Source organism: Carettochelys insculpta, chromosome 1, assembly GCF_033958435.1.
Source record: "Carettochelys insculpta isolate YL-2023 chromosome 1, ASM3395843v1, whole genome shotgun sequence".
Lineage (NCBI taxonomy): Eukaryota > Metazoa > Chordata > Testudines > Carettochelyidae > Carettochelys > Carettochelys insculpta.
Genome location: NC_134137.1, coordinates 226561085 through 226573904, shown reverse-complemented (window position 1 = coordinate 226573904; position 12820 = coordinate 226561085). Strand labels below are relative to the sequence as shown.

The following is a 12820-nucleotide window of genomic DNA, read 5'->3' as shown; positions in this document are numbered from 1 at the left end:
GGGTGGGGATTCAGTCCCTCACATCCCTAAATGGCACCCTGGGCAGGCCTTAGGGCTGTTGCATTTCCAGATGGCAGGCCGGCTCGCCCAGCCACTCCATTTTAACTATCTGAAGAGCCCTCAAAGATGGGCCGGGAGCAGAGTTCTCTCTAACGTTTTCCATTCATGTGCAGTCAGGGCATACAAGCTTACTTTCATCTCTGCTCTGACCACTTTAAGGCATTGAGGACAGACCCGCTGAAGTCTCAAGTCTCTAGCTGTTGTGGCGCCTTTCTTGTCAGTTTTATTTTTCAGTAGAAAACAGAGTAAAGAAGACAAAACTAACTTACATATTTTCCTACACACCCTTTTAGCAACTTAATAGTGCCTAATACAGGACTTAAAGCAAAAACATCTGAAACATCCAACTTACAGGTGATGGGCTTAGCAGTGTTGGAGTTAAGGGCCGAGGAACAGGTTTTGTTATCTTCTGAAGGAAACGAAGGGGCTTCTTTGGCTCTTTAACTTTATTCTTCTTTTCTAGAAGTGCCTGAAACAGCCATACAATTTAGGTTCTTTCTATACAGTGTGCAAAATCTTCACTAGATAGCACACAACACCAGATCCCAGTCTTGTTTTCATGGGAGTTGAGAAGATTCAGCAACTTGCAGGATTGTACCTTTAATCTTATCACCTACTACTTCCATGCTCATATCCACCACACACAGATGTAGGGTGAAGAAAACAGAAAACAGCACAAGAAGCCAGTAAAAAGAGCCGTAAATGGGAATGTGCATGGGAATTCTGTGGGAGGAGACACAGGAGAAGACAAGCTGTTCCTTAAAGGCAGTAAGTTTTGTGTGTGTTGTGTGCTGTTTCTGTTCTGTGGGGTTTTTTCTTTTTTCTTTTTCGGTTCAGTTTGCAGAGGCTGGTAGGTGGCAGTGTACTGTGGGAAACACAGCACCCTGATTAGACGGCTTAGCTTTCTTGATTGGGGTCCTATTAAGGTGGCCTACCAGCCAGCCAGCTAAAAGAGCTGTAAAATAGATGAATTGGAGATTGTGGTGTTCTGATTTAGTTTTCCTATTTGGAGGGGGAAGGATGTTTTGTTTTTATTTTGCACCCCCCCCCCCGCTATTTTTTTCCTTGACAGGACTTTAGGTGGAAAGGCAAATGGTAGAGACAATGAAGATGACCTCATGTGGAAGCTGCAGGATATACACAATCCCAGAATGGGTACCTGAAAAGAGCTTTGTTTGTATGAAGTACCACCTCACAAAGTGGATGAAACAGAAGAACCTGAGGTTTGGAGATGCAGGTGGAACTATGGTTGAGTTTTTGAAAAGCATTTGAGCAGATGATGTTAAGGAGGCTGAAAAGTCAAGACTTAAGGGTGCCAGCTGGACTGAAGAACTTGGAAGGGAGACTGCTCGCTGAGCAAAGTGGCCAGTGGAAGCATGTGACTACGGCAGCCAGCCAGAGGAAAAGATTAATGAAGCAGAAATACAGCTCAAGAACAGGTTTGCTGAGTTGGAAAATGAAGAAAGGGCCTAACAGGCAGTAACTAACGGACTGAGGGCAAGGAAGAAGACAAGGGCAGCTGGTCCTGTAAGCAGAGAGGAAGAGCGAGTAGAGATACTCAGTGTTCAGAGCCTCAACAATCTAATGAAGTGGGTCTTCTCTACAAAAGCTCACTGCCTAATAAATAAAATTGTTAGTCTTTTAGATGCTACATGACTGCTTGCTTTGTTTTGTGAAGATACAAGCTAACACAGGTACCCCCAGAAACTGTGACTAAGACACAGTATGACCCCCAGAATATTTCAAGGGAGAATAAAAGATAAGACAACTTGCAGCCAAGAAGAAAAGGAAGAAGGACAAAGGGTCATACCATGGCTAGGAAAAGGCAGATCTATGTGATTGGTGAATCTCCACTAAGAAGCAGAGACAGGCCTTTTACCAGTATGGTGTATATGGAGAACAGAAGTATGTGTTATCTGCCAGGAGATAAGATATGGGATGAGGACCTAAGGCTGAAGGGGTTCCTCACAGGAGAAGGAAAAACTCCACTGATTGCCCTTCACATAGGAACATTTAAAAATAACAGTTACCACTAAATTTCATCACAAACATGCTACACCTACATTTGCAGTCTCATAAAAATAAATTAATGTCTCCAGTCAGTCCAGACTAACTACCTGTTCTTGGCCATTGGAGAAAGAGCATGACTATAGCTACAGAGACTGAAAGACATTTGTATATCTTGGTGGATCAGGACAGGAGTTTTAGCTCTTAGGGACTATCCAAACATTTTTATCTTTTGCCATTGACCTTAGATTAAGTTGTTCCATGAATGAACTACCATGTTGTTGAAATTTCTTGCACTAATCCTTATTCCAATGCACCATGACCTTCTGATTTCCCCCTTGCAACAGCATAAGGGAGGATGGGTCATGAAGAATGATAAAGCAGCTTCTGGAAAAGACAAATGGACTCTCTCACAATGGTATATTGGTGCCAGAGATCTTTTATTATTGTCGAAGATAAATGTAATCATTTGACATCTATGAATACACCTAAGACTGAGACTGCATGACATCATTTAGCTCTTTAGTGTTGACAAATCCTTGTTATTTCAGAATAGAATGTAGATTGCGGCCCTTTTTCAGAAAGGGTGCTCCACTTAACATACAAACTCTTTTCTGCTCAAGGAGAACACTCTGGAAAACATTAGCAGAAGATAGGCCAAATGCAGAGCACCAGAGTGGCAGCGGTGTGTGTTACATGTGAAGCTGAGAGATTTTCTGTGGGAAGTCCATACAGTGAGTGTAGATAGGTATTCTGATGATCCATTAGTGATGGATACTTTTCCTTAAAAACTGTTGCTACACTGGAATTTAGGGTCTCTATCCTGAACTGTGGCGTCCATGGTAATCAGTTTAAGAATTTCCATTTGAGTACTCCTCAGACTTTGGCATATTTGGGCACTTGAAAAGACAACTGATTAGAGCCGTTCAGCCTTCTTTTTCCCTGGGAAATAAATTACACCAGTCTGAAGTAGATGGTGTTTTAGTTTTCATATTCTGGGTTTCAACTAGAGAAAGAGGCAGATGCCAATAACCCCAGTTTTGGAATGACATTTAATTCTAAGGTGAAAGCCAGGCTTCTCTCCCCTTTCTTCTCACATTTCCAATTTTAAAGGAGCTTATCTGGAGGAATATGAAGACCACCTAATTAGTCCTGAGAATGGTTTTAAGTTACTTCTCAAAAACAACTCAGCTTCCTCCTCTGTGGACTCTAGGTCCAAGTCTGTAAAAAGCCATGTAGGCTCTCAGAAAGATAAATGTGTTTCCTCTGCATTTCCTGGTCTCTCTCTCTCCCCTCGCTTCCCAACCACTTTCTTCTATCTTTAGAGCCTTTACTCTGGGAAGAACTGTATTGTGATAAAGTAGAAAAAGAAGAGATGGAGGAAGAGCGAGTCCCTGCATGGCTTGCTTATAATTTTACTGGGAAAACTGAGACTTAGAAACTTCCTTTGTAGAGGAGTGACTTCCTAGGCTCTGAATCTGCAGATTCTTTTCTGATGCCTTTAACCTTTCTGCCACTGTTTCTCAGATTTATAGGAGGAAAATAAAATTAATTAGTGTCTCACACCTCAACCACTAAGCATATTTTGATCTAAAGGGTCTTCTCTCCACTTATTTGTAGGACTGAAGGGAGACTATCACTGAAGAGGGGGTCTGAAGGGAGAACTGTACTGCTGTTGTGCTGTGCAAGTAAGTGTATCACATGAAAAGATCACTCTTAAGATGACCTCTGAGTGGTTTTCCTTGAACTTGATAGCTGCTCTCTAAATCTCTTCCTCAGAGAAAGACAAGGAAACCTTCCTAGGGCACAGCCATGTTGACTCACTGCATCTGAGAGGCAGGAAGAGCTAAAAAAGGGCTGACTCACAGCTTGTTAAAGGCAGCAGAGGAAAGAGTCAAAAGTAAGTGGTAAGCTAAGAGGCCTTTTATTGCCTGCTTGTTTCTTCATGTCTGGGTTGCTCTCTCCATCATCCCTCCGGGGCTAGCTGGGTGGAAAAGAGTATGAAAGCAGAAGGGGTTGGTCAATCTGCAGCAAGCAGGGTTAAGCTAGCCCAGGCACTTTTGCGCCCCTTTCTGCCAATGTCTTTCTCTGGCTCCTTGCAAGATGCTCCTGCCAAAGCAGCCTGCCCACACATGCTACACTAGAAGCAGCTGCAGCCAGATACTTCAATATCAGAAAAGTGCTTCTGGCAATCTTGCTGCAGAGCTCCTGCCCCAAAGCTAAACAGACCAACAGTGTTTAGAATCCAGTAAACCTATTACTGAGATAAAAACAATCCCTTTCTGAATGCTTTATTTTCTTGTTTCTTGGAGCAGAACTGGTTAAGCCACCCTGCAGTTGAAGGAGCCAGTTCAAGATGACTCGCAACGTGTTCAGAGGTGCGGCTTTCCCCCCAACAAGCCTTGATTGACAGATCTGGCTCTGTCTTCAAGTAATTACAGGTACAAGTAAGACTCATTGTAAAAGATATGAAGATTGTCTCTGCACAAAGAATGCATAATTTAGGTGTTTTAAATGGAATAAAGGTTGTCCCCTTTTTGGAAAATCAACCACAGCAGGCCAGATCCACAGCTGGTGTAAATCAGTCCAGCTCCATTGAAGTCATTGGAGCTACACTGATTTATATTAGGTAAGAATCTGGCCCCTTTATTATTTTCACTCTGAATTATCCTCATCCACCTATTTCCCTCAGTTGACACTAAGAACAAGAGCCATCATTTTCAACCAGCCAGCCCTGGGGACCACTTGTAACCCATGACTGGAATTTGGGAACCTTAACTACGTCAAAGCAATGAGAATTCCTTTGGACAGAAGGAATGCAATTGCTGAAATTAGAATCTAGCCAGAAAAGCATGAACTAGCATTGCTAACTTTTGGAAGAATGCTAGGAGAATCTTGCCATCTGATCATGACCATGGGTGTCCAGGTCCTTGGTTCTAGGCAAAAGACAAGAGAACTCCAACAGCACTGAGTCTGCCTCCATATGGGTGTACTGGTTCAGTACTGACTTCATAAAGACAGCCCCTAGTACTTTCTACACACCTGAAGGCTTTCCCCCCCAAAGTTGTGATCAAATTCAATAGTTTCTCATAAGGTCTGATGATTGAATTTGAGGCAGAATGGTAGTTGTTTCAACACAGGATTTTACTTTCATTAACAGAACATTATTGTCTGTATTATATACATTACTGTGCTACACTAAAAAATAAATATATATATATATATATATATACACTATTGTGTGTATATATATATATATATGCGTAAATATATGTATATGCATTGTAACAAATTAGAAAAGGAAAAGATGGACGATATAGATGTATATACTATGAATGATTAAATATTTCTTAACAACTGGATCTGAAGAAAAAGCTAATAAAATTGACAAAATGGTATGTAGAGTCGACCCCAGAGATACGTTCACTTGAGGTGCGCATATCTCAGGTTAAGGTGACTCTGAGTGGCGGAGAAACTGACCAGCCCTGCTGCCCTGGTCAGTTTCCCCACTCCTGTCAGTGGTGGCAGCTGAGAGCTTGACTCTCAGCTGCCTGCACTGACAGAAGCAGCTGCTGCCTGGCAGGAGCAGAGAAACTGCTCTTGTCAGGAGTGACAGCCTGACCCTCCCCACCGCTATTGACAGGAGTGGGGAAACTGACCAAGGCAGCAGCCCTGGTCAGTTTCCCAGCTCTGCAAATAAAGAGGAGCTAGGCACAAAAGAGGGAGAATGGAGGAGACAGAAAAAGGGAGACTGAGTACAGAAGAGTACCATCATGTCAAACAACCCACTAGTTATTAACACTTGATATGTTCTCTACCTATAAATGGCCTTACTTCTCTCTTTATAAGATTGGTATTTAGGAATTGAATTTGGAAATATTGACAGATATGCCTTTCTAATACCATTTCCGTGTACAATTCATCTCAAATCTATAAAGAATTATCTTGCTCTTGGCAGCAGCATCATACCTGGTGAACTTGTGCCAGTTCCATATCTAGCCTAGCAGTCCGCTTAATAAACCCCTCTTTAGTAGTGGTAGTCTTGGGTTTTGGAGCTTTGGTCTTGGGTTGAGTGACAGAGTCTGGGAGAGATGCCTCCAGTTCAAGCAATCCTAGGAAAGGTGGAGTGGAGTATGAGACAGGGTAGAAGAGAGAGAAAGATGTGAATTGTTGTACAGGCTGCTAGTATTTTTAGTCAATAACACATAATTTAAGATTTTCCAAGATGCCTTACCATCATAAGTGTTAAGAAAGCGATTTTTTACTAAATAACGTTCAGAATGGTTGTCTGGAAAATAACCAATTCTGGACAGAGGTCCATAGGGCTGTGATGCATAATCAGTATAGTCCTTGATGACATCTCGTCTCTCCAACTTCCCCTCCACATTCTTCCCTTTAGCTATCAACTTTCTCATTGCTGAAAAGGAAATGCAAACATGAGACATTCCCTAACACACACAGTTCTGAAAGAGTTAGATCCTAAGAAGTTTAGTCAGGATGCCATTCCTCTAGTACAAAGTGTGGCTGACAGACCAAATATGGCATAGGGAATTCAAGTTTGTGATCTGTGGATGTCCTCATCTTGAATACAGAGCTGTAGACTTGTAAAAATGGAATGGCAAAAGACGGTTTTGTATGGAACCCCCACCCTCCACTGTTTTCTTTATCCTCCAAATTACCTTTTATATATTCATGTTTAATTTTTCGCACTCTCTCTTCTTTGTCTCGCTGACGGTTAAACCAGTGGGCATCCAAGCGATTGATATCCACTTCATTCTGATCCTCCTCTCGTTTCCTCAAAAGCTTCTTTAAAATTTCTAGTCGAACATCTTGCAGTCTTCAAGAAAACAAAAGGTATAAATTGAGATGCTCCAAGAGTTCCCCAACAGCATTGCTATATTTCAACCCAATTTACCTATTGATCTATCTGTAAAATGCAGCCAAACTTCACATCTAATATTTTAGTATTTTTATTTTAAAAAGTGAGTTTATCATTGATGCAAGGTGATGAGTCAGAGCCTCTTTTACCAAAAAACTCACTCCCCACAAATCACTGTACTTCAATTCCAGTGTGTTTCCTCCTTGCCCATTCACAATTTCATCTCTTCAAAAATGCCATTTGTGGTGGTGTTGGTTTTTCAGAATAAGAGAGGAACAGGATTCAAATTACAAAAAAAAAAAAGAAGATCACCACTAATGAACAGGTGACCTAGCAATAAAAGTCCATGCATCATACTACGAAACTCCTGAACTATCTGATTCTGAACTCCATTTGGTTTCCTTATAACTGAAGGAGCAACACTGCATACAGTTTGCACCTACTTTTCTATTTCTTGTTCTCTAAAGGCCCATTCCTTCCTCTCCATGTCATCCATCATCCTCCTCCTCTTCTCAATTTGTGAGAGATCGCTAAGTGGTGGAAGAGTTGCGTCCCAAGCACGTTTCTCTCGGGCACGTTCAATCATCTCCACCTCAGCTTGGCCTGCTGGAAGACCCCGCCCTTACAGGGACAAGAAGCAGTAATTCTTTAGAAAGACTACGGAGCAGGATAATATCCACGAGCAACATACTAAGATATTACAGTGATTAGCACAACAGAAAACCTTACAGCAAATAGAGAGAGAGCACTTGAAAAATGGAAGTTAACAATTCTAAGACAACTAGCTCAAATAGCTTTAAAATGTTAAGAATAGCATCTTTTAATGTTACCATAATTATGGTAACATTTAAAAGGTGGTTGTCATTCCTTCTGCTCCACAGCAGAAAGAGGTCAGATTGGGGGTTGGGGGGAGCTAGAAAGACATTTCCCTTCTTTGAAACAGCACTATACATTTAGCTGCATTTTGAGGATAGACACCTTTCTCTGAAGCATCCAGCATTCACCGTTATTCAAGGCAGGTGGCACTCGAAGTGGAAAGAAAAATGAAAATCATATTAAGAATAATTCGCACTTACAACATCAACTGCCATTTAATGAAACTATTTCAAAACTCTTTATGAAATGCCTCACACTTGGCTTATTACGTAGCTAAATAATATTACAGCCATTTTAAAGCTAAATAAACTGAGACACCCGCAGGAAACTCAGCAGCATAACGTCCACACTGAGAGAACTGACCTCTGAAAAAGAAAAACAGCAATTCAATCATTCTTAAGGAGAAGGGAGCACTAAAATAGATGTTTCTTGTTCTTCTAACTCACCCCAAGTGAGAGTGGCCAGTGTCATCAGTTCAGGGATTGAACCCAGAGGTATTACATATTCTGGAGAATAAGGGTCAGTCTGAGCTTCACCATCCCGGTAATCTGTCTGTGTTCCCAGAGTTCGTGATGTGGGGGAATGTGAACTATCACTGGTGATGGATGGATAAACATATGGCTCTGTTCTGAAAAAACAAACAAACAAACAAACATGAGCCAGAATGTGTGTTTGTAAATGCTGTTGCATTAAGATTTAAAGAACTTGAGAATACTACTTACAGACATGATTTTCAAAAGTGCTTAAATTTGCTCTCACAGACCTCAATGAGGCTGACTTGAGTCAGAGCAGTGAGGCCTTTCTTGAGCACTTATGTAAATCCCTCCCTACAAGAATGTAAACCATGAACCGTCCACATCAAGATGCTTCAACTGTTGCATGTAAATCTCTAATACACATGTATACTACAATATGGTATTTAAGGATTCAGGGCCAAATGTAGACTGATGTAAGATGGCTTTTAGCTCATGTGGTAGAGCACAGGGCTTTAGTCCCTCAGGTCGCAGGTTCACCCCCTCCTGTGACAACCTGAGTGCATCATCCTTACGTATGTTTCATGTCAAGTGTAAGCGGCGAAGTGCCACAACTTACACTGACATGCGACTCAGAGGGTGTGCAACTGGAAAGGGGTGTAGTTTGAAAAGCAACTAACAGAAGAAGACAAGATAAAGTAGGACTGTTGTATTTTACATTATACTTATGCCATTTTGACAAACACAATATTTCCTCTACCAGTATACACAACTCCAGCATGTTCACTGAGAATTCTATTCATTTACGTTAAATCTGACTTTGGTTCCTCAGGAATACCATGGCTACCCTACTACAAGGATGTTATAGACAAATAAAGGCTATTGCAAACCCATTCAATAAAATCAGTTAACACCCATCTCCACATGTGGCTATATCAGATCTTTCCTCTCCTCTAAGAGTCAGACACTTGGCTATGTTTCCTTACCATGATCCAAAACACCCTTGAGGAATGTATGTACCACGTCCCTGGTCACGTGGTGCTGCTCATGGTACATCTACACTAGGAGATTAGGTCAACTTTATTTAGGTCAATTTTTTAGCACCCAATTTTGTAGTATCGAGTGTGCCTGTTCCCAACGGCACAAGAAATCGATGGAATGTCCCCCCATTAGGATGGGTAGCTTCACCTTTGTCAGCAATGTGGGTTCCTGCTGACCCCTTGCATTGTGGATTAAGCTCTCTATGTCCGACGGGACAAAACAGTGCCATGGATAATTCTGGGCATATGTCATCAGTCTCCCATAGCCCACTTACCTCCTCCCCCTCCAGCTGGAAAGCAATGGCAAACAGTGTCTTCACGCCCCTTTTTTCACTAGGTACCTGCAGATGCCATTGCAAGGCTACCATGAACCCCCATCCAGCTTCAAACTGTCATGTCAAGTAGGGTGAACACCTCACACGTTATGAAGAAGACATGGACATACATGTATGTGAAACACTGGATATAAGGAACGTGGAGATCTTGGCTGCACTTGATGTTGCGTTACACAATGGCGCTCCGGTGCTGGTGCCATGAAACAAGCTCAGACCAGTGGGCTTGCATTGTTCTGCGGCTATGGGATGGTCAGCAGTGGCTACAAAACTTCCGCAGGCATAAGGCCACTTTCATGGACTTCTGCGACTTGCTTTTCCCATTCCGGTAGCACAGGAATACCTGAATGACACCTGCTCTGACAGTTCAGAACTGAGTGGCAATAGCTCTGTGGGAGCTTGCAACACCAGACAGCTACCAATCGGTAAGCAATCAATTGGGAGTGGGTAAATCTACAGTGGGCTGCTGTGATCCAGGCAGCCCAAGCAATCAATACTCTTCTGCTATGATGGACAGAGACTCTGGGAAATGAGCAGGACACAATGGATGGTTTTGCTCTGATGGGGTTCCCTAACTGCAGTGGCCAGTATTATGAGCAGCTAGACACGAGGGCAATAAGATAAGTTCAGTGAGGGGTACTGCTACTCAGGGAGGCTTTATGAATGACCAGACAGTGACATGACAGTTGTCATGTCTGTTGCTGTTAAGAAGATGCCCTCTGTATGACGTGTGCTGGCCTGTAAACCCACCCCACCCCACCCCACCCTTGTGCAGCAGAAGCAATAAAGACAGTGTTTGAGAGGTTCTGAGTTTTTATTTAGGAGACAAAATTAAGCACACTGTAAAGGAGTTAATGGCAGGGGCTTTGGAGGCAGGTAAGCAAGAGCAAGAGGTGTTTTGCAATCACAGGTGGGGGTATGTCAGCCTTCTGCTCAGAGACACATCCCTGGGGGTTGAACAGAAGGCGACCCTTGACTCCCCGCAGCCCCCTGGCATTCTGGGAACGGAGGGGGAAGGGTACGGAACATGGTGAAGAGGGCATGTGGTTCAGCATGGGCTGCACCAGGGCTCTGTGCTCCTCTACCAGGCACCTCATGAGCTCTGTTTGCTGTACCATGAGCTTCAACATCTCCTCCTGGGTCTGGACTTCACACTCTCCTCTCCTCCAGCATGGTTCTCCTCCATGCATTAACTGTACCCTGTTTGTGCAGGCACCTTGCACGTGTTCAAGGAACATAAGTTCCTATGTTCCCTTTTGCCTTCTGAGCTGTTTCAGTCTACAAGCTGCGGGAGGGGCGTTCGTGAAAGAGACCACTGTTGCAGACACTGCAACAAAATATAAGTGAAGGACAGACATTGGGGGGAGGCATTTACTGTAGATGAGCTAAGTTTTACAACACACAAAGTAATTCATGAAAGTGTACCTGTGGGAAACAATAGGGATGTGTTATGTACAAGGACAAATTTTTGCTGTTAAGTGTCCTCTGTGCAGCAGGTATGACACAGAGATCTTAAGGTAATGACATGACTCAGTTTGCTTCCAGGCATGGAGGCACAATAAAGTACAGAGTGGGGAATGCTTTCTAGCCATGGTGGGACTGGCAGATTCTGCAGCTGTGCATGCTACAAGCAGGAAGCATGGTGGCTACTGGAATGGTGGCACTGAGAATTTCCCTTTCCCCAGGAATCCAGGGAAGGGAGTGGAGAGGTGGAGCTGGGAAGGAGGAATGATAATGCAGCTTGTGCTATCAAGGCTGTGTGGCTGTCACAGTCACTGCATGCCCACCCCACGCCCAGGCTGGGACAGTGAGCCTTTCCTTTTCCCCAGGAACTAAGACGAAGTGCAGCTTGTGCTATCATGCTCTGGGCTGTGTGACTCTCATGGTCGCTGCATGCTTCCCTCTTGCCTGGGACAGTGCAAGTTTCCCCTCCCCCAGGAAGAGAGTGGGGGGCAATGCAAAACAGGACAGCTTGTGCTATCCTTCTCTGGTCTGTGTGACTCTCATGATTGCTGCATGCTTCCCTCTTGCCTGGGACAGTGCAAGTTTCCCTTGCCCCAGGAAGCCAGGAAAAAGAAGAGTGGGGGGTGGGCCAGGCATGACAAAGCAGCTTGTGCTATCATAGCTTAATACCCTTAAGATTACTTACGGCTGGCTTGGTGTGGAAAGGTGTCCTGTCGTGGAGGTTGGAATAAAGCAGGCCTTCCCAGAAACCTTGTGAGAAGTATTAAAGAATACCTGTCAAACAGCTGTATGGAGATGTGCAAGGAGGATTCCTCCTCCATCCCAACAAGTTATTCCAGGGGAGCCCAGCTGTGTAGATACAGCACCTGCCACAGATCACACCAAATTGCCTTAACCCACTTACAGCATGGTTAAAAATGAGAACTCACCAGTGGTGCCCTCCCCACCATCAGGGTCTGGCAGCAAAACAGCCTGGGAAGAGTGGATGGGATCCAAAAATAAAAAAATATTCTGTATGTTAGTGAGATCGGCTGCTCCATTCATCCGGTCACCTCTCTCCTGATCATTATCTTCATCATCCACCATGTCTTCCTTGCTGTTGCCAGAGGCTGCCTGAAGAATCTCGTGGGAGGAGTATCCACAGACTGTTTGGGGACAGTGTTAGGGTCCCCCCCTAGAATCCCATGGTGCTGCTCCTAGAAGCAGCATGTTTGTGGTGGTGATTGAGAACATCCGTTTGCTTCCCTTGTCTTCTGGTACACCTTCCTGTGCTCCTTTATTTTCATACAGCACTGCTGGGTGTCTCTAGTGTATCCTTTTTCCACTATGCCCTATGAGACCTTTGCATGGATGTTTGTGTTTCTTTTGCTGCTTTGTAATTCTTTCAGCACAGCTTCATTCTCCCCCATCCCCTGCCCCACCCCAGCAATAAGGTCATGGATCCCCAGCACTTTCTATGTCGAAGTTCATCTGCCACCCTGGGAATTCATGGCCATAGGTGCTGCTGAGGTGTGCTGCCTGCCCCACTCACCACGCTGGCCAAACAGGAAAGGGAATTTGAACTTTCATGGGCCATTTCCTGCACAGCTGGAAAGCAGTGGAGCTGAAAATGCTGCCCAGAATGGTCACACTGGAGTACTGGGGAAAACCCCTAGGAAGCCAAGAAAGTGAAATTTCACAGAGCTCCAT

At 43.8% G+C, this 12820-nt stretch overlaps 1 protein-coding gene across 5 annotated transcripts in view; it reads right to left on the bottom strand.

The window, feature by feature from the left end:
* Positions 1–12820, bottom strand: part of CFAP91 (cilia and flagella associated protein 91) — a 130102-nt gene that overhangs the window by 101072 nt on the left and 16210 nt on the right. For 4 of the 5 annotated variants that reach the window (XM_075000566.1, XM_075000567.1, XM_075000570.1 and 1 more), the window contains 8 exons: positions 12061–12103; positions 11817–11881; positions 8269–8450; positions 7390–7567; positions 6747–6904; positions 6302–6484; positions 6037–6179; positions 413–529 (listed from right to left, as the gene is read on the bottom strand). In XM_075000566.1, coding sequence (XP_074856667.1) covers positions 413–529; positions 6037–6179; positions 6302–6484; positions 6747–6904; positions 7390–7567; positions 8269–8450; positions 11817–11881; positions 12061–12103 — 1069 coding nt within the window. The remainder of the gene's footprint in view (positions 1–412; positions 530–6036; positions 6180–6301; positions 6485–6746; positions 6905–7389; positions 7568–8268; positions 8451–11816; positions 11882–12060; positions 12104–12820) is intronic. The other variant, XM_075000568.1, reaches the window with a different exon arrangement.